The sequence below is a fragment of the Polyodon spathula genome, chromosome 15, assembly GCF_017654505.1.
Source record: "Polyodon spathula isolate WHYD16114869_AA chromosome 15, ASM1765450v1, whole genome shotgun sequence".
NCBI classification, from domain to species: Eukaryota; Metazoa; Chordata; class Actinopteri; order Acipenseriformes; family Polyodontidae; genus Polyodon; species Polyodon spathula.
The window spans coordinates 10,613,372-10,641,150 of NC_054548.1; the positions used below are offsets into that span (position 1 = coordinate 10,613,372).

The following is a 27,779-nucleotide window of genomic DNA, read 5'->3' on the forward strand; positions in this document are numbered from 1 at the left end:
TTTATGGTAATTATGGGGTCATGCTAATACTTGAAACATGCATCGTATTAAACGGGGTGTTTGACACAGAATGGTATTGCAGAAACTATCAAATTTACCTAGTAAACGTGACCATCCAGGTTAACAACAGGTGTAACTGGATTGTTCTACTTATCTTTGAGGTTAACTTTAATGAATCTGTGTCATGCAGTGCAACCATCTATAGCTTCATTATAAAGAATAAAAGCTCAGTCCATTTTTCACAGCTTCAAGTTGAAACAAACTATGTCTGGTAAAATATATATGATTCTTATGTCCAAATCAATACAATTTTCAAAGAGAGGTTATAACTATTATACTTTTAGTAAGGAAGTATGTTCGTATTGCAATACTTTCCAACAGCGAGATTCAATGCTATAATCTTAATGACCGTAAGCTAAGGTTACTGTATTGACACAGAGGGTTCTGCTCTGTGTTGACAGTTCATTGGTTGTATCAGTGACTGGAGGTGTGTATATCTTGACTTCATTATTTATTAATTTATTTGTAATTTGTGAAAAATGTACAGTAAAACAGATTAACCTGTTTTGAGACTATTTCGGGAAGAATGTTGTGAAATTCTTAATAATTGATTATTATTATTATTATTATTATTATTATTATTATTATTATTATTATTATTATTTATTATTATTATTTTTATACTGATTTTTACTGGCTCTGCATTTATTTGTTCTGAAGTTGTGCAATAAGCATTTATTAGCATAATACTTGTAACGGGATTACAGGAGATAAGGAAGTGTACTTCAACTTGTCCATTGAATTTGACGCATTTTGAACCATGGAATGATGTCAGTCATACCAAACTGACACTGGCCTAACCCCTCCAGGCATTCTATGCTTGGAATACACATTTCCAAAATCTAGAGAACTACAGTACAATGATGCTATGATTACATCACAATTCTACAAAGTGAACATTCTACTCTGGATGCTAAAAGTCATTCTAAATCTAGCCAATAATGGCCCAGTCAAAGTTTATCATGTTCATAATTCATGTTTTAAAAGTAGTAACAAAGTGTTTTTTTGTTTGTTTTTTCTGTTTGGCAATACCAACAGATCATCAACTTTATTACATATCCAGTTGTCTTTGGTTATGTCCTTTTTCACTCTAAAAAGTAGTCTATCACTAACTTGAAATGTGCAACTGTTTAAGAGCTGAAAACAATTAAAAAGATCTAATTAAGCAAATTATCAGTTCAATTAAGTGTCTTTTTACGTAATTGAGAGCAGGGGGTCACCCAGGACCAGGGTTGGGAACCGCTGGTCTAGTTGACACTACTCTACAGTCTTCAGAGTTAAGAAGACAAATACAGACTCATAAACAGAAGACATGTTTGTGATATTCCACTAGTTGTCTATTTAATTCTAGCACATTACAGGTAAGACATCAGATTGTTTCCTTTGTACTAAGAAATCTGTCAGTATCAATTTAGCGATGGTAACACTGACATCTTATTTGTGCTGTCTTAGATTTAGGTGAACCACCCCTGGATAATGAAAAAAAGAATATAGAATATCTGTGTGTTACATGTTGGATTATCTCCCACAACAGCTTCCTCCTGACATGTGTCTTTACTCTCCTGCTACACTATTGAGGATGACAACCCTTTATCAAGCTTACTGGACTCGACATCTAGCTAAACCCAAGGCTATCACCAGTGATGCCTTTACGAATATTTTGCTCTGAGCAATTCTCTGCTTTAAAAAAAACTAAAAACAAAAAAAAACAAAACCTTCTAATCAACTCTATAAATGTTTGGGGCCATATATATATATATATATATATATATATATATATATATATATATATATATATATATATATATATATATATATATATATATATATATATACAGAATAGAAATGTCCAAACTCCCCTTGACTGTTTTGAACTGTTCATTCTCCTTAATAATGACAGAGCCTCTTCTTCAACTCATACACAACACTCCTTCCTTCAGGTAAAGGACGCTTAAGAATTTTACATTTGTCAAAATGATGACAAATCTGATGTTGCTGCACAGTGTTCTGTGTTTTTTAATTAGTTTGGTTCCCAGAAGATGGGTTCCCTGCTATTCCTTTTCTTTCTTTTATAATATATTCATATTTATATAATTGTCTTAATGGCAGGGGCTCAAGCTTTTTTTGATATGTGTGTGTGTGTGTGTTATTGGGGGGTGGGGAAGGAGTAGAGTACTACCCACTGTCCTGTTTTGCTGGCGGGTGGGTGACTTTCAACATTCTCTTCAAACGAATGAGGCGACACAAGTATATGCAGGAGAAGCAAGGCGTGAGTATTCTTGAAGCACTACATAGTTATTTCAGAATGCCTGCATTATACATTTTTGTTGAACTTGTAACAATAGGCAGTATCCACACATGGATTGTGGGTACAAGCACAGAGCCCATTTATTTTAGTGGTCAGGTGCTTCAGACCATACATATCCTAGTTCCACATTTCCAGTCTACAAAATATATGTCACAGAGTCAGCTAGTTGTAGCCCATCAGTTCAAGGCACATCTACCCAGCTCTTCAGCCTCTTCACAGCTGAGAGATATCCCACAGAGTACCCCAAGGAGGTGGTGCAAATGAACTATAGACATTACTTAAAGGTACAGTGACCAGTTAGTAAAGGATCATTACAAAATGATGTTGTTATGTTATTAAACTGCAATACAGTACTGCAGTGTAAGCAAACGTCACTTTATCAAAAGACTTTGAAAATCGTAACAGCTCAAGCCAATAAACACCTGCACTGTTTAACCATTAAAGATGTAATTGATTGCCTTCACTGATCTATAATGATCTGGTCCAGGACAAGTCATATGAGACTGTTTAAAAATGCATTCATTGGAACTTCCGGTCGAGCGCTAGATGGAGTAGACACGTGTGAGACTCGCTCCCACAAACTATTATACATTTACTTAGCAAACCCATTCTTTAATATATATTTTCACTATGTTGATTTTTGGAACATATTTGTACACCTGGCCTACTATACAATGTCAAATAAACCTAAACGAGGGACAACAAACTCTTTACCTCTGGATTCCGCTACCAAGCTACCAATTCCACTGACCCGGCCCAGCCGGCGCACGTTTCTATGTCAGCCGTAGTCTCCGTGCTAGAAAAGCTCCACGCAGCCCTTACCGCTGATCTTACCGTTTTGTACACTATGCTGAACTGTTCAATAGTATCTTAAGCACTGGTTTTAGTGGCTAACGTACGGTCTGCCAAGCTTTGTTACTGAAGCGTCTTTATATACACCATACAATTACTTATTTGGTCAGTGAAAATTAGATCTACAGGTATTTTTTGCTTAGGTGAATTTGTATATTTTTTCTTCTTGGAATACACTTATTTCTAAATCATTATCAGAACCGTTGTGGATGTTTTAAACTGTTACTGGTTAACTTCACATACTGATTGTCTTGAGTTATTTTAGCATTTTTGTTTTTTGATGCCAAATACCTTCCTTTGTGTTGATATTTATTTATGTATTTATTTATTTATTTTTGTGTCTATGTGTCTGTTTATACTGTGTATATGTATGTATGTTCATGTAGGCCATTTTTATATTTTCGCTTTCCTTTTTCTAACGTATACAAGGGGTATTAAGGTATTTGTATAGACTTGAGAGACTTTCATTTTTTTTTTTTTTTTTTTTTTTAATCTAGTTCGGTTAAATTAAGCCTAAAAATGTAAGTGAATTGAGTTAGGCTGCTATACTGGTCGTGATACCTGTAATGCTAGGGTCAAAATATATATATATATTTTTTTTTTACAATATGCGAGTTGGAATGTCAGTGGCAGTTTTTTTTTTTTTTATATGTAATTACTCGATTTATTCACTCTTTTCTAATTTCTTAAAATCGTATTTTTTTATGTGTTCTTTTGCCTTCTTTCTCTTTTTTTTATTGGGTCTCAGACAACTATACAATGCTATTTAAAGTTGACAATAGATCTCTTTTCCCTGATCTTATTTTTTACAGCCTATAGTTTGATCTTGTATTTTTGCTATTATGATGTCTGCTAACAGAGGTACTGGTGTCAAGTTTGTAAATTGAATGTAAAAGTTTGAATGTTAAAGGGCTAAATCACCCGGTGAAACGAAAAAAGCTTCTACGCACGTCTCTAGCATTTAAATGCTGACATTGCATTGTTGCAGGAAACCCATTTTTGAATGTCAGCTCACTTCCCCATGCGTAGGGAATGGACGGGGTAGCTCTATCATTCACCATTTCATGCTAAGGCCAGAGGTGCTGCAATCTTAGTGCATAAGAACATACCATTTGTTGTTTCTGAAGTTATTGCTGATAAGAATGGTCGTTATGTTGTTGTTATAGGCAGACTTTATGGTACGCCTATGATTCTGGCCAATGTTTATGCTCCAAACTGGGATGACAGGGATTTTATTACAAATTTTTTAGCCTCACTTCCTGATTTAAGTACACATCACTTGCTTTTGTTTGGGATTTTAACCGTTGCTTGAATCCTGCTTTAGATCGTTCATCCTCGAAATCTACCTCACTTTCTAAAACTGCGTTACTGATCCGATCCTACAGGTGGACAGTACTCTTTTTTTTTTTTCTCCTGTCCACCACACATTCTTATGTATTAATTATTTTTTTCTGGACAATAAACTGCTGTTGGCTGTTTGTTCTTGTATGTATCACAGTACAGTTATATCTGATCATGCCCCTGTTATAGTATAACTGAATTTTCCAAATCAGTTTATACCCAGAACTCCTTGGTGCTTTAGTAGTTTGAAAATTTTGTCAAATTTATGTCCCAATAGATTAGTTATTTTTTTGATATGAATAACTCCCCAGGAGTCCCTATTATAATGGTATGGGAGGCAATGAAAGCTTACCTGCGTGGTCAGATCATCTCTTTCACTGCTCAAAAGAACAAGTATTATAAGAAGAGATTGTCAGAGCTAATTGATCTTATTCTCCAGCTGGATCAGAGTATGCTGTTTTACCCACCCCTGATTACTAAGACTAAGACTACAAACGGAATTTGATTTGCTTGCCTCTCAATGTGTAGAAAAACAAATACTCGGATCATGTCATGTTTTATATGAACATGGTAACAAAGCAAGCAAGCTTTTAGCTCATCAACTGCGTCAATCTAGTGCTTCATATTTGATTACTGAAATTCAAACACAATCAGGCTCTGTGCAACTGAGCAAAAAGCGATCAATGAGCAATAGAGGCCTTTAAATCAATAAAAAGTGGCAAATCTGGACCTGATGGTTTTTCAGTCGAATTCTATAAAAGATTTTCATCCCAACTTTCTCCATTTTTGATGTCTATGTTCACTCATTTAAGTCGCAATCTCTTCCCCCCTACACTTTATCAAGCCTCAATATCCCTACTATTAAAAAAGAATAAGGACCCTCTTTGCTGCAGCTCATATCGCCCAGTTTCATTACTTAATGCAGATGTCAAGATTTTAGCTAAGGCCTAGCTCGCAGGCTCGAATCAATTATTCCTTCTATTGTCTGTTTAGATCAGACAGGTTTCATCCAGAACTGCCACTCTTTTTTTTAACTAAAGACGTTTTTTTTAATACTATCTATACATCTTCGGCTCTTCCAGACCCTGAAGTACTTATTTCATTAGACGCTGAGAAGGCTTTTGCCCGCGTGGAATGGGATTACCTCTTTGCTGCCCTTCAAAAATGTGGATTTGATCAGAACTTTATTTCTTGGATAAATTTTCTCTATAACTGTCCTGTTCCCTCAGTTTGTACCAATAGTATGAACTCTGGATACGTTTCTCTGCAGTGTGGAACCAGTCAGGGATGCCCCTTATTTCCTCTAGTATTTGTCATTGCAATTGAGCCCCTTGCTGCTTCCCTTCGATGTAATCAACTTGTTAGTGGGGTGGTCTGTGGTGGTCTGGAGTAAAAGGTATCCCTTTATGATGATGATCGCCTTCTTTATGTATTTGACCTTTCTACATCCCTTCCTCATATTTTGTCTACCCTAGATCAATTTGGTAAATTTTCTGGATACAAACTCAATTTATATAAAAGTGAATTATTTCCAATCAATCCTGCACAATACGTTGTCAATTTCCTGATCTACCTTTTAAAATGACTTGTGATAAATTTACTTATCTAGGAATTTCTTTGACAAGGTCCTATGTAGATCTCTTTAAATCTTATTTTACCCCCTTAGTGGAACTTATTCAATTTTATCCGCTGGTCCACTTTGCCTCTCTCGTTTGCTGGCCGCATTAATTCAGTTAAAATTAATGTGCTTCCTAAATTCTTATATCTTTTCCAGTGCATTCCTATTTTTATTCCTAAATCTTTTTTCAAGACATTGGATACACTAATTTCATCTTTTACGTGGAATAAGAAAAACCCACATATTCGCAGGTCCCTCTTACAACGGCCTAAAAGGTTGGGAGGACTGGCCTTGCCCAATTTTCAATTCTATTATTGGTCAGCTAACATTTGTTTTATCACATACTGGCTCAACCAACATCTACAGCAGACAGGGTCTGCCTGGTTAATGACTGAAGCTGCCTCTTGTCAGCCCACATCTTTAGCAGCATTGATGTGTTCCTCTCTGCCTCTTTCTCTCACACAGTTTAGCTCTAATCCTGTAGTAAGACATTCCCTTAGGATATGGGCCCAGTTCAAACAGAATTTTGGTTTCCAGTCTTAGTCAGTGTTTTCACCCATTGCTATGAATCATAATTCTGCACCCTCTTTGAGTGATGTTTCCTTCCAGGCATGGCACGATAAGGGCCTGAAATTTGTGAAAGATCTGTATAGTGATGCTAATTTTGCTTCTTTTGATCAACTCTCTCAAAAATATAATATTCCAAATAAACATTTCTTTCGGTACTTGCAGATTCGACACTTTGTGCGTAGTAAGGTGACTTATTTCCCCAGTGCACTTATTGAATCCTCCATTGATTCTCTACTTAAACCTAATCCTCAATGTAACAGTATGATTTCTAAAATTTGCAATTCTATTTTCTCTTTAAACTGTCCTTCAATAACTACTATAAGGGCTGCCAGGGAGCAGGACCTTGGCTTTAGTTTTACAGAGGACATTTGGGATTCTGTTGTTTCAAGAGTACATCTCATGTTCATTGGGTTAGAGACATTATTAGGACAATTTCTCAAACTTGAAAAAATTAAATTCACTCTTAATGGATCTAGCACTAAATTCTATATTGCATGGCAGGCCTTCCTCTCATATTTGGACACCTTACAATTTACAGCTCACTCTCCTTAATTCATATAATTATTCTTGGCTGAATTTTCTTGCAATAGTCTGAGACCCAAAAATGAATTCATTAATAATAGCCTCCTAATGGCGTCAATAACATGAACTGTAAATGCTACTTTTAAGGGTTTTTAATGTCTGTTCTATAATTATTGAATCCTATTTTTAGGAAAATGTACTTTGATGTTCCTGTACAAATTAACCTAAATTATTATTGTTTCTAATTAGAACATAAGAACATAAGAAAGTTTACAAATGGGAGGAGGCCATTTGGCCCATCTTGCTCGTTTGACTGTTAGTAACTTATTGATCCCTGAATCTCATCAAGCAGCTTCTTGAAGGATCCCAGGGTCAGCTTCAACAACAGTACTGAGGAGTTAAATTGTATTGTATTTGTTATCACTGCCTTCTAATGGTAGTTGTGCTTTTAGGGAAAGTTTAGCAATTCACATTGAATGTAATTGAATCATTGTCCTTACACATCTGAAATGTACAGTATTTTGCTGAATTAATGATCCATGGTAAATTGTGCAGTGTACTTTGTTGCATTTTACAGGGATTAAAAACTCCCATCACATAGTAGTTTAATCAATTCCTGGTTTTAGGCACGCCCGATACACTGTGACTAATCAAGCACATATTAAAACCCGAAATGGGTGAAATTGCTATGCATTAGGAATCTTATTTCCATCCCTGCTTTACCATGGTTTTCACACAGAGAACCCTAGAAAATTAAAAACAAATGGCCAGACCCAGTATCATGGGTATCATGCCGCTAAAATATGTGTTATTAGCAAACTGTATGAAATGATAACTTGATTTAACACATGAGTGCACATCACCTGTTTGAGCACCAGTGTGGAATAGATTCTATTTAAAACCAATGGGTGTCCCCTAAACACTATAATAGAACTTCTCCGAGAGTAGACACGAGGTTTCACTACTCATGCCATAGATTTTTTTTTACAACAAAACTACATTATAACTACATTACTTCCACTGTAGTTGACATGCTAGTCCTCTTGCTGAAAATGAAAGAACACTGCTTGTATTTAGTCCTCCAAGTGACCATGCTTAGAGTCAAATGTTGGGGGGAGGGGACACTACAGGGAGACTTTCTGTTTGAATGGAAACTTTATTTTTGCATGCATGTTTAAACTTATGATTTTATGATGTAATTTATAGTTCATGGTGCATTTTATTCAAACAACGCACAGGGCTAGATTCTCACAGCGATTAACTATAGTTCAATTTTTTTTAGGACTGGAAAAATCACAAATTAAACATCTAAGACTAATAAGAAACAATACATCATACTTAATACTTAATTCAAGGCACTGAATTAAAAGTCTTTTTGGTTTCATAACTCTATTGGGAGTGTTTCTAGTTTCTGAAAAAAATTGTGCAAATGACAAATTGGAGTAAATAGCTTTGAGAATTTAGCCCACAATATATTATTTTTAGCCTGCTCGTGTGTTAACCTAGTTATTCCTTTCACGTTTTAGTTTTTTCATAGAAATATGAAAATGCATTTTTGCTTATGTCTCCTTCTTAGAAAACAAAGATTATGATGCGTACTTGTCTTACACCAAAGTGGATCCTGACCAGTGGGGTCAGGAGACCAGAGAAGAGGAGCGATTCGCACTCGAGATCCTCCCTGACGTGCTGGAGAAGCACTGTGGCTATAAGCTCTTCATACCCGACAGGGATTTAATTCCAACAGGAAGTAAGTACATCTGGGGTGTGTGTGTGTGTGGGGGGGGGGGGTTGTGATTTAAAGACAATATTTACTCAGGATAACTTCAAAGACATTTGTAATCTTATACCCACTGAGGTCTTGACCATAACTAGCTTCACAGACCAGTGGACCTATATTGGGACGAAGAGATTATTTCACATATTAGGCCATACTGTTGTGACTGGTAAAAGGTGTGCAAATATGTACATGTTATATATAAAGGCTGCCTCATTTACGAAGCGTTTACCATACGCAAAACGTGATTGTCATGGGCAGTTCTTTCCCATTCTATTCCCATTTCCGTGTGGATTTAGTGGATGCAAAATGAAAGGGACGGAATAGTGGCACTGCCTCATTTGCATTGAATTAATGATGTTTACATATGCAAAGCAGCATACAAAACACAGATAATGAGCCGTCATATTTTCATGAGCTATTCACGAACATCTCACAAGGATTTTGTGCAGGCAAAAATGACCCAAAAATTCAGCCAACTTAAATAATGAATACCTAGCTTTTTTTGTCAATCCTACATGCAATACAGTACATTGAAATTGAAACTAAATTATTACCATGTAATAATCAAGCCTGTTGCCACCCACAATTTATATGCTGATTAGAATTTTTCTGACTGGTATTTTTGCTTCTAATTAGTAAATAGGACGTGACACATCTTAATTTTCCTCCCGCAATTTTGGCCAAATTACTTCTGCTTGGTAAACGAGGCCCCAGTAAAATGCTGTATATACTACTTTCTAACAAGAAGTATGCTGTTCATCCACATATGTTTTGCCAACTTTGCAACACAAGTCAAGACCTGAAACTAACTATCATTGTGTATCTCAAAGGGAAACAAACATGTTCCTGACAGTAAATGTTAATTTGTACTTTGGGTTTAAATGTGCTTGTTTGCCTATATAATGTTGTTATATATTGATAATGTGTTAATTATTCCCATTAGGTTATTGTGCAGAGTTGTACAGAAATATTGGGTAGCATTCAAAATGAAAAGCTACTGCACTTTAAACACAGTTAAAATATATTAAGTTGGGACAAATGTAATCTTAGCAGAGTGCTGTCTTGTAACATGCAGTTGAAATTCAGTGAAAGTGCTTTATAGCATTATTTATTTACTAGGCCTGTATGTTTGAAAGAAACCATGTTTACCTCCATTTTCTGAGTCCCCTCACCCCTCTTTACCCTGATGCATTTCAACAGTTCTGACCAGAGTGTGAATATTAAAATATTTATGTTTAGGTATCACCAATGATCATTACCAGGATGATACAAGACTGCTCAGAGGTATTTTATCCCAAGCTCTTCTGACTGCCTCTGCGATTTTCACATGTATCAGCAGCTGTACTGTAAAGGACTTCCCCAGAAACAAATCATTTAGGATTTTGGTTACCCTGACAGCAATAAACGGGAGTCAGAATCCTGAATTACTTGTCTGAAAGCATGATAAGGGCTAATGAAATGAAGCAAGGATAATTATATTATAATTATATTATTGCATATTGGTGTTTGTTTTCGTCATATTATTCAATACTAAATTGATCAGTTGTACTGGTCAGACTGTGTACAAATGAAATAGTTAACTGTAGTAGCTTGCATTAAAACGTAAACTGATGAGCAGTAATAGGGAAAACAAATAAATAAGAGAAACCCACACAACTATATGATAGTAATGCTAGGAATCTTACCATTTTAACAGCTTTGACAATATGAGCTACTCAAGTCCAATGCCATGTTTCCATGTACCCCAGGTACCAATTTACCTCACTAGTAGACTATCGGAGGCTCGGGAAAACCGTTTGAAATTAAGCTCCTCCCAAAGGCTCTAGGGAGTAATGCCATAAAGGTTCTAGCCCTTGGTGACATTAAATGATTGGCTGTTGGTGGGCGCAAACTCCTTGTAATGTTTTGAGACTCGATTGACCCACCAATATAAACCTTAGGAAGAACCCAGTTACTCCAAATCAATCTAATGGAAGAAGTACCTAGCATGTGTTTGACCTTCAACTTCATTGGGGTGGGGGGGGACAAACATACAGACAGTCAATTCATTATACAATCAGGTAATATTGATAGTAGATAGAGACATTTATAAATGTTATAAAGTTACAGTATGCAAAAATATGATACATATTGGCATTCTTTTAACTTTATGGAACAACCAGTTGGAGAGTAGATTGTGGACTGCAGATAGAACTGGCAGCACCAGTTAGTTACTGGAACAAGACCAGATTTGAGTTTTACAGACTGTTACAGATGGAAACATGGCCTAGCAGGAACCGTATCAAATGTTTTAGGGTCCAGGTCAGTGACATAAAAAAAGACAAAGCAGCTTGTGTTGTTGTAAACCCTTTCTAAGGAAATTCTTTAAAAAAAAAAAAAAAAGTAAAAAATGCCCATTAAAATAATACAGTAGCTGCTGTATACAAGATTTATTAATGTTAAATGCCATACTGCCTATATGGCAATTTCTTTTTTAAAGCTGCCCTTTTTTGACAATTGAAACATCATCTTATGGTAAAACAACTATGAAAGTTTCAAAAAGTTAAAATAAATTATATATATATATATATATATATATATATATATATATATATATATATATATATATATATATACAGTGCCTATAGAAAGTCTACAACCCCTTGAACTTTTTTTTAACATTTTGTTATGTCAGGGACTCAGTTTTATGCATTTAAAGGAGGATTTTTTCCACTTATCTACACACCATACTCCACACTACTTAGGGGAAAAAAAGTTTTTATTGAGAAAAAAGTTATCTGTTAAAAATACAAAACTGAAAGATCATAACTGGATAAGTCTCCACACCCCTGAGTTAATACTTGGTGGAAGTACCTTTGGCAGCAATTACAGCTGTGAGTCTGTTAAGATAGGTCTCTACCAACTTTGCACACCTAGATTTGGCAATATTTGACCATTCTTCTTTACAAAACTGTTCAAGCTTTGTCAAGGTTGTCCCGGTTTCAGCTTTCTTGCAGAGGGCAGCAGCTTTTCCTCAAGGACTTCTCTGTACTTTACTCCATTCATTTTCCCTTTTATCCTGACAAGTGCCCCAGTCCCTGCTGATGAGAAACATCCTCATACCATGATGCTGCCACCACCATGCTTCACAGTAGGGATGGTGTTCTTTGGGGGATGTGCTGTGTTGGGTTTGCGCCAAACATAACGCTTTGCATTTAAAACTTTTTGCCACATGACTACAGAATCTCCAGAGTGGTTTCTTTGCATACTTCAAACATGATTCAAGGTGGACATTCTTGAGTAATGGCTTCCTTCTTGCCACCCTACCATATAGGTCATATTTGTAGAGTGCTTAGGATATTGTTGACGGTGACAGGAGTGAAAGGAGTCCCTCTTGTAATTTGCCCTCCTGACTACTGGCAGCACTGTGCAGGAAGGACCGAGACACAGGAGAATGGCCGAGTCATGGTTGGGGCAGAAGCCACAGCGGTGGTGGCCATCTTAACTTGGGGCAGAACCTCATGGTTGAGCCCCATTATTGCAATCGGCTGTGCTGCGTTTGACGATTGGCTGAGGTTGGGCAGTGCACTGATTGTAGGGGCAGGGCTCAGCACTATTTAAGCTGTGGGGTTCTGACATTTGGTGGCTATCCTGGATGGTGACAGTTATGCTGCATGAGCTCTGTGAGTTTTGTTCTTTTGTTTGGTTTGTTTGTTTTTTTGTTTACACTCAGACTGAGGATTCCCAGACTGGCTGCCTGCGAGTCCAAACTGTTTCCTTGAGAATCTTGGGAGCTGTAGGAGTTACGTGTCCTGGGATTTTTTTAAGAGGGAGCTCGAGCCATCTACTGTGGGGTGTGGAATACTGGAAAACCCTGTGACAGTGTTTATGTTCTGGTTTTGTTTTCATTTTTAGCCTCTGTTTACCATAGCTGGTAACAGAGGCATATTTTTTTCTTGTGGGAATTATAAATAAAGAATCCAACCACAACTACGTGCTTCCCGTGTCCCATCACTTCCTCCCATAACCCATCACATTGACACATGCACACTTTGACCAGTCTTGGCCATAAAAGCCCCTAGCTCTTGCAAAGTTGTCATTGACCTCTTGGTAGCCTCTCTGATCAGTTTCCTTCTTGCTCGGCCATCCATTTTGGACGGACGGCATGATCTAGGCATGGTCTTGGTGGTGCCATACACCTTCCACTTCTTAATAATCATTTTGACCGTGCTCCAAGGGATATTCAAGGCCTTTGATATTTTTTTATACACGTCCCCTGATCTGTGCCCTTCAAAAACCCAGAGTCCTTTTGAAAGCGCCTTGGTGCTCATGGTTGAGTCTTTGCTTTGAAATTCACTACCCAGCAGAGGGAACCTACAGGAACTGCTGAATTCATCCTGAAATCATGTGAATCACTCCAATTTAAGACAAGTGGAGGCCACTTAACTTGATGTGTGATTTTGAAGGTGATTGGGTACACCTGAGCTAATTTAGGATTGCTATTATAAGGGGGGTGGACTCTTATCCAACCAAGTATTTCAGTTTTTATTTTTAATTAATTTTCTACAAATTTTATAGAATTTTTTTCACTTGGAAGTTGTGGGGTAGGATGTGTAAATAAATGAAAAAAAAAAAACTATTTTAATGCATTTTAATTCCAGGCTATAAGGCAACAAAATGTGGAAATTTTGAAAGAGGGTGTAGAATTTCTATAGACACTGCATATTTTTTATTATTTGAAAAGAGCTCTATATGAACTATTAAAATAATAATTTTACACTAATGAGTGGCTTCCAATGTCCCCATGCTGCAACCCTCTTTTGCTAACTTTCTGATGACTTTTGATAACTAGCACACAAAGCCGGCTTCTGTAAGCACTGGGCTGCATAAACTACTGTATAAACAGCTATTATTTCTCGGGGGAGTATCTGAATCAGTTTAAAGGTGGAAAATAATATACTTACTTGGTAATAAAGTAAATAAATACAATCCCCATTTTTATCCAATGCTAGGCAAGTCTGTTTTTTGCATAGGACCTATATTTTAATGTTTTGTTTTTATTTTTATAATAAACTCATTCCAAATTCACCTTGACTAGTTTTATAACTCATGGTTGCTGTCAGACTTGGACCTGAAAAAACTGTCATCTCAAAATCTGCAAAGTCCAGTCCCTGGGCAAACCTATTAAACCTATTAGTACCTGAGATGAGTATTACAAAAGCATACTAAGAGTATATATATATATATATATATATATATATATCAAACTCAAGCATTATTTTAAAACTATTTACTAACTAAATTATGATAAACTGCACTACATGTAAATAATAAGTTTATCATATTAAAAATCCTTCCTGTGTGCATGCCCATGCTCTAATTTGAGAGGTTACAACAAAAAGTTTGTCCAACTATTTCAAAAAGGAAATGATCAAGCATGTAATCACCAGCAATCAGACAATTTATCACTGCTTTGAAAGGTTACACCCTTTTCTGTTTTATTTTGCAGCTTATATTGAAGATGTGGCGAGATGTGTGGATCAGAGCAAAAGACTAATAATTGTGATGACCCCCAACTACGTGGTCAGAAGAGGCTGGAGCATCTTTGAGCTTGAGACACGGCTCCGCAACATGCTGGTCTCTGGAGAGATCAAGGTCATACTGATCGAATGCACTGAACTCCGAGGCATCATGAACTACCAGGAGGTGGAGGCTCTCAAACACACCATCAAGCTGCTGACTGTTATCAAATGGCATGGGCCCAAAAGCAACCAGCTGAATTCGAAGTTCTGGAAACATTTACAGTACGAAATGCCCTTTAAGAGGATAGAGCCCATCATTACGCACGAGCAGGTCTTAGATGTGAGCGAGCAAGGACCCTTTGGAGAACTGCAGACAGTGTCAGCCATCTCTATGGCAGCTGCCACATCCACCGCTCTGGCCACCGCCCATCCAGACCTGCGCTCCACCTTTCACAACACCTACCACACCCAAATGCGGCAGAAACATTACTACCGCAGTTACGAGTACGATGTACCTCACACCGGCACCCTGCCCACCGTTACCTCATTAGGGAACCAACAAACCTACTGTAACATCCCCATGACGCTAATCAATGGGCAAAGGCCGCAGTCTAAATCAAACAGGGGACAAAACCCAGAGGAGGCTCACATGAACAATGCCATGCTGCCCCTCTTGCCCAGAGAGACCAGTATATCAAGCGTCATTTGGTGACAGTTGAACAAAGTGGACAGTTGGCCCACTCCAGTGTTTGCTGAACCCTGCAGTCTGGTGGTTATAACTGCAACCTTGACTGCTACTGTTAAACCTGAATCACAATCCACATAGAAAAAACAAGAAGACACACACACACACACACACACACACACACACATGGAAAACAGGGTCTTGTACATATATTTGCAATTTCTTTGTAGCATTGGTGTCTTCCTGTTCTTTTGATGTTTGTTGCCTCTACTACATTATGACTTTGTTTTATATGTTATCCAAAATGATATATTTCTAGTTTTGTTTTATTGGATGCTCAGAAGATGGTTCGTGTGCTATATAGATTGGACAGTTCCTTTTTTCCTGACTTAGACTAGAATGATTTTATTTTTAACATTTAATTGGATTATTTGGACAGAGCTCTGTTTTACTGGAAGGAGCAACATTTTTTTTTGTTGGCCTATCTAGCACATAACTTGTTCAGAGTGCGTACTTTTTAAATGGATTATGCAAAAGTTTGAGAATCTTGACAGTAACATTTCTTCCCCTTTTTTGAAATAGCTTACAAAGATATTGGGGAGTGGTGCTAGGAACCAGCTTCATCCAGTTGGTGAAGATAAAAACAGGTGAAGATAAAACAGGAACATATCAAACATAAACCCGTTCTAACAGCAACGGCTGTACCAATTCAGTAAAGACCATGACAGGTATTCTTAGACTTTTCTATCAAAAATATTTGTTTAGAAGTACGTGAACAATTCATGCGTGCATAATGGAAAAGAGTTTTGTGTATTTCACTACATTGGTGTACTTTTTTAGGCCAGCAAAGTGGATGTTCTCTTTATAATTTAAGTATAAATGCATTTTGATACTTTGGTTAAGTTCTTGAAATGATTTTATAAGAATGTTTTTCACGGGCTGAAAAAAACAAAAAAAACAAAAACAAGACTTAAGAGAAAAGAATATGCTTGTGTTTGAAAGACCAAGGCAGTTTTTATCAGTTCTTATGCATAGTAAGTAAATTCTATAAAAACCTAAAAAAAAACACAATTCACACTTTTGAAGAAACTCTGCTGATTTCTATGGCAACACAATCATGATTTGTTTCCCTTAACTACTTTCACTGCACATGAAAATCCTTGACCTCAACTTAGTGCCTCCCTTTTACTCCAGTAAAATGACTCCTTTAAGTAAATTTTAAAAACTGCCATCAATAGATTAAGTTTTAGGGCAGAGGTTTACATGTTTAAACTTATAGGAGCACGTACCTGTCTGTTCTCTTTCAGGACTGAGTATTCTTCATTAAACATTTACAGGAACGACTGGGATGAATGGGATTGGGATCTTACTAACCGGAACCTGAATTAAATTAAAGGTCCATTGTGCCTCCAATACAATGTTTATAATCATTATCGTGGCTCCATAATTCTGATATAACCCAAGCCTTAGTGACAGCCATTGTAAATGAACAAAAAACATGTCCCTCTGTTAGATTATTGAATTCCATTCCATGACCAAACTTTGAAGCCTGAGTAGGAAGGGGATTTTTGACAATATAAGGATTTGCATCTACATTCATCCCATACATATATCAGAGATGAAGGGCAATAAACATATCCACCCATTATCTCTACAGTATGTGGATGGATATACTGTAGGTTTTTAGACAATCTAGCAACATTCACCATCCAAAATGTGCATTTATTTAGGTGAGTGGCAAGATTTTTTATTTGTGATTCCAGAATCCCAGAGCTCTAATATATACTGTTTGTGTAATACACTGCATTGCACCACATCAGGCACTTTGATTTGCACAATTCAGGGGCTAAGGGATAGGATACTATTTATCTCTCACTTGTGTTTTGCTTTTCCCTGCCATGTTAATTGAGTCAAAAGAATGAATAAAGCAAGATTTTTTTTTTTTAAGTCACACAACAGATACCCCTTTCTAAGCATCAATACACAAGGGTGTTCATTCACTGCTAAATTAGCACTATGAATACAGCTCATTATACCGTGGCCTCTTTTTAGTAAACATAAATGCACATACATCTCCAGTTTTGTGCTTATTAAGGAATGCATTCAAGTTCATTATACCCTTGGACCTTATGGCTGAAGGCAAGTTTTAAAATGCAAAAGCCTCATAAATAAATCAGCCAATCAGTGTGAAGGGCTAGTTGTTGGTAAGACCTCTAATTCACAAATGCAGATGTTTTTGATAATGGCCAAGTTACCATTATCACTGTCATAAACTTAATTCCGGTTCAACCATGGTTTAATTGATTATGAAGTGAAGTTTACCTTTGCTGATATGTATACCAATCATTGCTGCTGCTGCTTGAGGTCTGTGGAGGTGGGTTCCTGCCATGGCCCCCATTGTAGAAGGCTGCTGCATGTAATTGCATTTTCTGCTCTTCCAGCAAACCTTTTAAAGTGTCCTATGCTGTAGTCTTGGTTAAAATGAGTGACTGAAACATCCTCGTCTGGATGGGAAGAGACTGTACCTGCTTCTAAATGTATGGAATGATGTCGCTGAGTACAACTTTAAGAAGATGGCTCACCCAAATCTTTTTATGGGCTAAACTTTGGTTTTGTTTCGAAACTTAGTTAAGTTAGGACCGTTTACTATTCTATGAACAAATTATTTTTCTAAACTTAATACACGTAATATATCTATATACCTGGTATATATATTTTAAAAAATGACATGTTTTTAATCATGTCCAGAATGCTATACTAAAGCACTGGGGAGATGCTTATAAAAATATAGTTACACATTTCTGTGACTTGTACAACATACATGCTGAGAATTTTCTATTTGAAGATATCTGTGCAAGTAAATGTCATTACGAGTTATAAAAGAAAGAGGCTCGATACATGAGTCAGTGTATCAAGTAGTTATGGTATCAAGTCAAAGCAAAAGCATGTTTACTTTTAATGCTATTCTGAAACTTCAAAAGGCTTTTTCCCTTCGGTTTGAAAAAAACATGACTAATCAAGTACTTGCAGTAGTTGCTCCATTTTTAAACTAACCCCTAATACTATACTGTTTTAATACTGCCATTGTACTAATAAAACATCCCTCTGGAACAAATTCAAACAAGCTAACTCACACTGTACACAGCAATCCCTCATGAGACAAAGTAGCATTTTCTGCAAAACTGTACCCACTGGCAGGAGCTTACAACTAATGTACTAACAGTCCCAGCTGAATTGTATAAATGCATGTACATAAATGCAAAGATATCCATATACATACATATGTGAGGAAGGGATGCTAGCTGTGTCTGTTGTTATAGATGAAATACTATTAGCAAACAGAGAAGATTCATTTCTCTATCCAATACTATGTTCATTACGTGCCAAATACAATGATTAGATTTTTTTTTTCTTTTTAAAATAAACTTCCTAAATATACAAAAAACAAATGGGAGCCTGACTTGTGTGCATTAGATACGAATCAGACTTCAATTAGGACAAAATTTGAAGAAATGCTTTCTACTGGTTTTAAATCACATGAAGCTATTGTGTGTCTTTCTAAAAAAAGGCAATTTGAAAGAACGAGATGTATCACACCAATGCCTAGTTAAAGTTTAAAGAGCAACAGTAAACACATTATTTAATAAAGAACCGTCTTTTGTGATACCTCGGCAGTTAAAATATATTTTGTTTTCTGAGTGTGTGTGTGTGTGTGTGTGGGGGGGGGGGGGGGGGGGGGGTAAACATTTTAAATGCTAGATTATGCCTCCCTTACTTCAGATAGATTAAGAGTTAAAATCATACTCTTGCTAATGCATTGTTTAAATAACTTGACAATTTAGGGTTAAATTGCATAGGGATACTGTTCATCTGGCACTTTTATATTACCAGTATGTTTGGAAATTTGGAAAATACTAATAAACACACGGTACCTTGCATTGCTATGTCTTATACACCAAGTTATTTCGGGTGCATTATTTTCCCAGAGCTTGTGTAGTTGACCATGAGGTAATCTATGGATCGAGAGGAAATGTGATACATAATCTCCCCAACCCACAGTATGGTGTGATTATGAAAAGTCCCATCATTTACAATGAGTTCTATGCTCCTTTTCATAAGTGAAATAAGTGCTCTGGTGGCAAAGTGTTCTCTTGCTTTTTCCTTGTTGCTGTTAATATTTGAGACTGCCGTGGGTGGACCTGGGATTCACCCCCAGTGAATATGTAATTATTATTCCATGAGTGGGAGGGAACCACCTGCTGTTGAAGTATCTTCCTCAAAGACAGAAAAGAGCAATTAATTTTATTAGTCATACAGCTCCATCTGCAAGTGTTAGGCACAATGCATTTGACACCCCCAAAAAAGAAATATAATTACAACTTCAAGATCCTCTGTTTTTTCAAACATATGCTACATCCGAATTGCAAAGTGGAACTACACTTTAATTCTCAAGTTCAGTGAGCGTAATCATGAGCTTACATATATAATCTAATTACCACCTGTTACTTCAGAATAGTTTTCACTGCAGACAGTTGGGATCTATTCATTATTGAAATCAGAATTTACTTGGGACTTTTGTAGAGTCCAAGCCATTGCTTCTCATCAAGTGGGCTTGGCTTATATTTCTACTTGGATGAGATTTAAAAAAATTAAAAAAAAAAAAAAACAGCAAGAAGGCTTACTGTTTTTACAGATTACATAGACACAAGCCTTAATATATTTTATGTTTATATTGCCTTTTTTTTTTAAGTACACCTTACATTTGACAAAGCGAATAAGGATTAGTTAGTATTTATAATTTTTCACTGAACCTTACCTGTTGTTTTGATTTACGGAATGCAAAGGGCCTGGGAGACATTGAAATTCCTAGAATTCAAACTCACAAGAGTGTTGGGCACTGCTAAGTTTATGCATGGTAGCAAAAATTCTACAATGAAAAGCTAGCAATGGCCCTCTTGAAAAAACAACATCTCTTAACGAGGGATATGAAAAAGGCAAAGGTAGATTTTAATGTAAATATGTGCAGCACTGCAGACTACAAAATACTGTTAGACAGGCATTTATTCTTGATATGAGGTGGTTGTTTAAATTCAGGGCAAGGCAAAAAAGGTACACTGTTTTACTTACACATTGTATACCAGAGTAAGGGAACTCAGTAGAGGAAAGGTAATTAGAGGAGTGTCTGAACTATTTGTTGTTCATGTATTTTGTTATCTCTATTACGCTGTTATATATTTAAAAATACAGTACTTGACACACAAGCCAACACAGTTTGTTACAAGTTTTCCACATCTAGTATTTAGCACTTTTATTGATTTTATTGTTACAGGGAAAACACCACTCACTAAATATGGATGCTGCATATGTTAGCAATATAGATATTGATTTTTTTGTAATGTTTATTGTACTTGCCTGACTTTTCAACAAAAAATTGTAAAAAAAAAAAAATAAAAAAAAATAAAATAAAAACAAGTAGGCAAGTTCTGTACCAGAAACGTTTTTCATGATTTCATTCAATAAACAATGTCACTACATATTCATTGACATTTCTTGTAAACATTTTAAGAGCACACAGTGCCCTGGGTTTGTCAAAGCACAAGGTGTACTATGTCTAGAATAAAAAAAATAGTAATAATAATAATAATAAATACAAATAATTTGGTGTGATTTTGCTTTAGGTAAACTATGTTGGATGTTTAAAGAAAAGAAAAGAAAAAAACAACTTTAATACTTGCATATGAATATTTTTGTATAATATTATCTGAAGGAGGTAAAATAAAAATAAAAAATAAAAAAAAATTTAAATACCTGCTTCATGGTGTGCGACTTTTAGAGAAAATAAACAGGGTATGTGTGTCCAGTTTGTAAATGTTTTATTTCAAGAACACTCTTTCACTGGTTAAAGGCAAAGTTATGACAATTTAAGATATAACTTTTTTTATGTGAACTGGAAAAAAAATAGAAAATAATAAAAACAATTCTGAACAAAAGGTGTATGCACCCAATATTTGTATTTTTATCTTATGGAGAACGACTATTTTATTATTTAAAAGGTGTATTAGCTCAAAAATAGAACTTTGGCAGCTTACATTGTTAGCTTAATAGAAGAACCAGGAGTTCCCAAAGTTTCTTGGCTCCCCCATGACATTAAGTATCCTGACCAAAGACCCCCGCCACAATTTGGATTTTGATACCTTGTGGCAAAGTGGTTAACAGTGTGCAGGTGGAGGAATGCAGCAGTGATCAATAAACAGACAAACAACGATAATCCAGCTGCAATGATATTTTATTTGTACAATCCAAAGTCTGATGACAAACAGCAGTAAACAATAACAATGAGAACAGGCAATACAGCGGCGGGTATTGCACTGTTGTAATCCATGGGTTGGTCCCGAAATAATAACAGTACCGTTTCCTAAACACCCACATGTAACACAAAACACAAACACAAGTCCACAGTGAGTGATTTAGTGTTCACATTGTAAATACAGTTTATCGTGAAACAAGTACAGTGATGTATGGATATGTACTGGCCCTTGGTGACAGCTCCAGGTCGTGTTCAGTGATATTTTGAAATATCACTGTCCTGGTCACAAAAGCAAAGTTTGTGGGGAATAATAGCCATTTTCTATACTTTTGAGACATAAGCAATTAGGAAATAACACTTACTACCCAGGAACAAAAAAATAAATAAATAAATAAATAAATTGTTACACAGTGTTATTAGCCTTTATACAGTCTTACCAAATACTATAGGTAAAGAAAAGAAACTGGTGTGATAATCGTTTCTACATCCATCATCCTGTCATTGTCACACAAAGAAGACTGTTAAAGTCAAAAGGTTTGTTTGCAGATTGTTTCCATGATTTTGTGACTGAGTGCTTTCTGTCCTGGGCGTCTTAGTCTGCTGTGCCTCAAATGTCTAAATGCTTTCAAATAACATTAAAGCGAAGTGGAAACTATTTTAAAGACAATTAAAGACAGTAAGTTTACCTTTGATAGTATAGTAAATAAACAAGATACAATAATACTACAGATATAGAAAAGAAACGGATTCCCACATTGATCTTGTCTCAAAACCCAGGCCTCCAGGTAATGCTTTGATAGTGCCACATATCTAGTTTTCTTATGATTTCTGTTAAAATTGCTGTCCCCTTTGATTGCACACTAGCCGGGTAGCTTTTCTGATTTTACTAATGTGTCAATTATGTGATGCATGTAACCTATCAGCATGGTGCCTCGTTCGAAGTGGTTTTATAAAGATCACCTCAGTTCTTAGTCAAGAATGTACTTATTATATACACCCACATATTCCTCTTTCTGCAAAGAACAAAAAAAGTGTATTCCAGTTTCCCACCGCAATGTCAATTAATTTAAAAACAAACCATATAATTCCAGCACAGAGGCAACATTTGATAGGAAATAACAGTTCAGGTATTTGTAGACACTGTCTTTATTAGCAGATGTTTCTAACATTGGGTTTGGTCCTAATCACAACCTTGACAAAATGCAAAGCAGACTCTACACGTTACTGGAAGGTGTCTCGAGGGATATTAATGAATCCATTCAGTCATTAATATTTCAGACTTGACAAGCCTACCAGTTTTGTCCCTCTGTTTGACACTAACTGTTTGTCGTCTCTCCTGGTGTGCACTTTCCCTGACATTGCTGATACCCATTCCAATGTCTGATATATCAGAGCAGCATGCCAATGACTGTATGACTGTCCTTGTTACTGTGGCCCCAGCTTGATGTATACCTGCAGTCTTGCCTTTCAAATAGTACTGTAGGGATCACATTTCAGATATATCAAGAACATGAAAAACCTGGAAACTGTGTCCCTACTTTGTTACTAATAAAGTTATTTGGTGTTACTATAGCAAGTATTATGTGACTTTTCAGCATACCATATGAATGTAACATTTTCTATACTTATAGAAGAAGTCAGTGGTCAGTATGTACAGTATGTACTGTGTGTGTATGTATTGTATTTTAAAATAACATATATTGCACAGCCACATGATTCCTTTTCAATCAAGCAAATACTTCTCATTCTCTTAAAAGCAATGCTCTAACCGAGTCTATAATGCAAACACGCATTTAGATCAACATCTATTAACTAGTGTAGATCAATGTTTATAGCTCTAAAGATGACGCAATTAGACACCAGCAATATATATATATATATATATATATATATATATATATATATATATATATATATATATATATATATATATACACACACACACACACACACACACACACACACACACACACGTTAATCACTAAATAAGTTTGATTAACTAAGTTTGATTAATAAAGACTTGGACACAAAGCTTGTTGGGTTCGTTTTGTCTGGAATTTGTTATTTTGGCAGGAGTTCTGTAATCGTTCAAAACATACTAAAATACTAAAGCGGCAGGTGGCCACTGCAACAAGACAGCCAACATACATTGTTAAATAAACAAGGCCACTTACAGTCAGAACAGTTTTACTACAGTCGTCTTGCACTGAAATAAAATACTTGTAATGAAGTACTGCAGCATAGCTATCTGGTGAATTCTTATTAAGTTATGTATTAAGCAAAGAAAATATTGTTTACTCAAAAATAAGCATTTACCCTACAAGTGTTCAAAATATAGAAAATAAATCTTGTACTGCTTTCTAATTTCCATTTAAGACTAGATAAGTATTCTGATTCACACATGGTAATATTTTCTATCTGCATAGGTCTCAATCACGCACACTTTAATCACTAAATTAAAAAGTATTAGAAAATATTACCGAAATTTAACTAAACAGTTATAGTTAAACATATTTTCAATTTACTTGTTTGTAACAATTAAGTAATAAAGTCCTAGCTGTCCTTTTTCTGTAATACAGCACACAAGGTACGCTTGCAACAAGCAACAAGTTTTTCTAACTATATCGATCAAAGAGATACGGCTTCAACTTGGATGGCTTAGGATTCAGATATTGTAATTTGTACATAAACAGGACATCTGCTCTAGGTGCATGTGTTTGTTTTTTTTTTGTTTTTGTTTTTTTCAATTCCAGTTTGCATAGATGAATTCCTTAAAGGGGCGGTACACTTACTACAAATCACCAAATTCTCCATCTGGTCACACGCGCACACACACACACACATATATATATATACATATATATTTGTTTAAACCTCATCACATGACCGAAAATAGATTCAACTATTACCCCTGTGACGCTGCTTATGGTCAATACTTTTTAACAAACTCCCTCAATTACATTATCATGCTGAGCGTCCTTCCTCTCTTCGCACACCAAAGCAAAATGGCGGATAACAGCTTTGCGTGTTATAGTACCCTGCTGGTAATTATAGTTCTTCCCTTGAGGGCCATAGTTTCCCACTATACGCCTCCTCTCCAGTCCATATTTATTACACATATATATGGTGTATAGCTGTAAAAAGTTAAAAATCCTTTATATCTAAATTTAAAAATTACAATCTTTATGCAGGTCTTCTAATAAACAATGTATTGCTTTGTCGGAATGGTTTTACTGCCTTGCATCAAATTGCTGACTACATCCAACCTCTGCTGCGTTGACCCATACATCACAATAATTTAAAAATCTAGCTGTAAAACCAGGAGAAAGAAATCAATAATGCATCTAATTCTAGTGGGAAGTCTAAGGTTGATGGCTTTCCATCAAAGTTAATCCCACTGAACAGACAAGAGTGAGTTAAATTTACCGAAAATGACTGCAGGATAATATTACCATTCTTACTCATCAGTACAATACACCAAGACTAGTTGCAACCTCTATTATTTAGTTATTGTGTCTGAGGTCAATTATCTTGCCGGAGGCCACCACTTTAGGATGATATTGTTATAAACCAAATAAATGTTTCTGAGTGCAGCCTTGAAAATTAGTTTAGATATTTTGTATGGCATTATTGCCACAGCCACAGATAAAGAAAAATATTTGTTTTGCATTATTACGAGATTCTTTTCATCTGTGATAAAGATGTCATTGTGCAGCTGAACAGTGAGAAACTGTGAATTATCTCTATTACAGTTCCCTTAATGTTTGCATTAATGTCAGTTTGTGCAAGTTGGAATGCCTGGTTTTTTTGAAAAAAAACAAAAACAAAAACATGCAGAGTTTTCTACAAAGTATGCTATAGTTTTTGAAAAATTCTTCACAAATACATAATATTGTTACTGCGGTAAATTAATATGCATTTTCATTCAGTCACTAGAAGCAAAAAAAGTAGAAGCAGGGACCCATTCCTCGCAATAGCGGGTAAAGTGTGTGTGGGAGGGTGTGGTGGATTGAGTCTCTTAACTATATAATACAATGTGTACTGGTTTATAATTAAATACAACTCATTTTAAAGCATAGGTAAAAAGGTAATAAAAGGCATTTTGTGGTGCAAACAGGTTTATTTGACCTTGTATGATACCAAATATAATTTGTTTTCTTTTTTATTATATATACACATACATTTCAAAACAGCACATTAGAGACCCACACAGAGAATGGAAATGCTCAGCAGTCATTTATACAATTATTTCATAGGCACTTTGAATGACCTAAATAAAAAAAAAAAATGAAATATCTAAATCCCATCTTCTCCCCATGTAACCATCAACTACAGTAACGCTCATTGCACCGTGCACACGCAGTAAGCGCTTGTATATAATGTAAAAGAATTCCCTGTGATCCTTGACTTCGATCCCCCTTTCCCTGTGGGTGAGTCTTTTGCTTCTTCTTCCATTCTACATCTTTACTATCACAAACACTTTGATAGTTACTGTGGAGATCTGTGATCTCTAACCAAGCAACCGGTAGAGAAAAATTGCAAAAAACCATTAACACTAATTATCCACCCCACTTGGTTAGCAATAATAACAATACTGTTGGATGTCAGAAACCTGGAAATTATCTTAATTCTATTCAATTCAATAATTTGTAAAACTGTGCCATCTGTTGAATGTTATTGGCACTGTTGAGTGTAAATCAATATGTGTTAGGATAACTCCTCATATGGTGGCAATTACAGGGAAGTGTTCAGCTGGGCACACACGTTTATGCCTATTATTTGCCTGATAATCTTTGGAGATTTCTGTTTATCCAGTTGCTAGGTCAAGGTGCTGTAAAAATGCAACATCTTCTGTGCTTTCAGCCTCTACTGTAGGCAAGGGCACTGCTGATATGACATTTAAAACCATTCAGGCAATTTCTTTCCATTATTATACATTTTGAAAGGACCCGGTAAAGATCACTATCCATAATTCCCCAAACGTCAAAACTGAGTGCATTTTGTTAATGTCACTGCAGTAGTTCCTAAATTCAGTCTCTAATGATCGTAAACATTCCAGACATTCCATTAATCAGGACTTATTTTATTTATTTATTTCTATTTATTTTCGATCTGAATTTCTTTGCTTTACAGTAACTTGATATATGATTTGTGGGCCAGTTTAGTTTTCATGCATATATTTACTTTTTAGGGGGAATGTTATTAGCTGCAGAATAACATGGGATACAGCTAACATACATTATAAAGAATTCTGACTGGTTATCCCTTAATTACATCTGCCTGTCTGAAATATCAATCGCTCCAGGGTGTCCATCAAAACCCAGCTTTCTAGCATTGTTCAGGGGTCTGATATATCGCTTTAGATTCTTAACTGTATATTTTTCTCTTGACCTTGACAACCTGTGTTTCAATACTTATGTAAGTGTATATAGATGGTTCATAAATCTTAATTGTGCAGCATGCAGATATGAGTTCCCCAATGATGCAGAATGATGTGTCGATATTTTTGGGACATAGTGAACAGGTACTACCAAGTGTTTCAATGCCAGCCAGGTGTGTGACTTTCGGCTGACCAGTGGGTATATGTAAAGAATCCCTCACTTGCAGTTACATTGCTCAGCTGCGGGCTACAATGTCGTCATGTGTCAGCAACAAAATCCAAAAAACTTTTTCGATCAAGGGCGCAATTTAGTCAACAACATGGAATAAGTTTGGTCATCATGTATCCATCAAATAAGCAGGCTGACACAAGAAAAATGTAACCACGGAGAAAGTTAATGACTCTCAACAGGCAGCAGTTTAGGAAATCTAATATATATATATATATATATATATATATATATATATATATATATATATATATATATATATATATATATGTGTGTGTGTGTGTGTGTGTGTGTGAGAGAGAGATGATATTTATACTATACTGGGAGCTTTAACCTCTGCTGAAAGGCTGATAAGCTGGAGAATAATACAATAACACTGCTGTGTACTGTGCTCTTTACCTAAGTATCAGGGTCCTCTGTCATCCCAGCCTGGGAGAATGGGTTTACAAGCCATCTAATAGTCATAACTATTTGTGGGCAGAGAACCCCCTCGACAATTGCCTTTAATCAGCAGTACTTATTAATAATGTAAGCAGGTCACAGCTTAACATGGCATCTCACCACTAACAAGTAATATATGTCACTACTTCTATTTATTTTACCTCTCGCTATGTAAATTGGGGTCTGTT

The 27,779-nt window shown here is 35.9% G+C and overlaps 1 protein-coding gene across 2 annotated transcripts in view; it reads left to right on the plus strand.

The window, feature by feature from the left end:
* The window catches only part of LOC121327680 (interleukin-1 receptor accessory protein-like 1), a 39,164-nt gene extending 22,864 nt beyond the window's left edge, over positions 1-16,300 (plus strand). Inside the window, exons 4-6 of one of the 2 annotated variants that reach the window (XM_041271824.1) lie at positions 8,848-9,018; positions 10,288-10,332; positions 14,537-16,300. In XM_041271824.1, the coding sequence (XP_041127758.1) occupies positions 8,848-9,018; positions 10,288-10,332; positions 14,537-15,261 (941 nt within the window). In that variant the 3' untranslated portion in view covers positions 15,262-16,300. The remainder of the gene's footprint in view (positions 1-8,847; positions 9,019-10,287; positions 10,333-14,536) is intronic. The other variant, XM_041271825.1, reaches the window with a different exon arrangement.
* Positions 16,301-27,779: the final 11,479 nt, after the last annotated feature.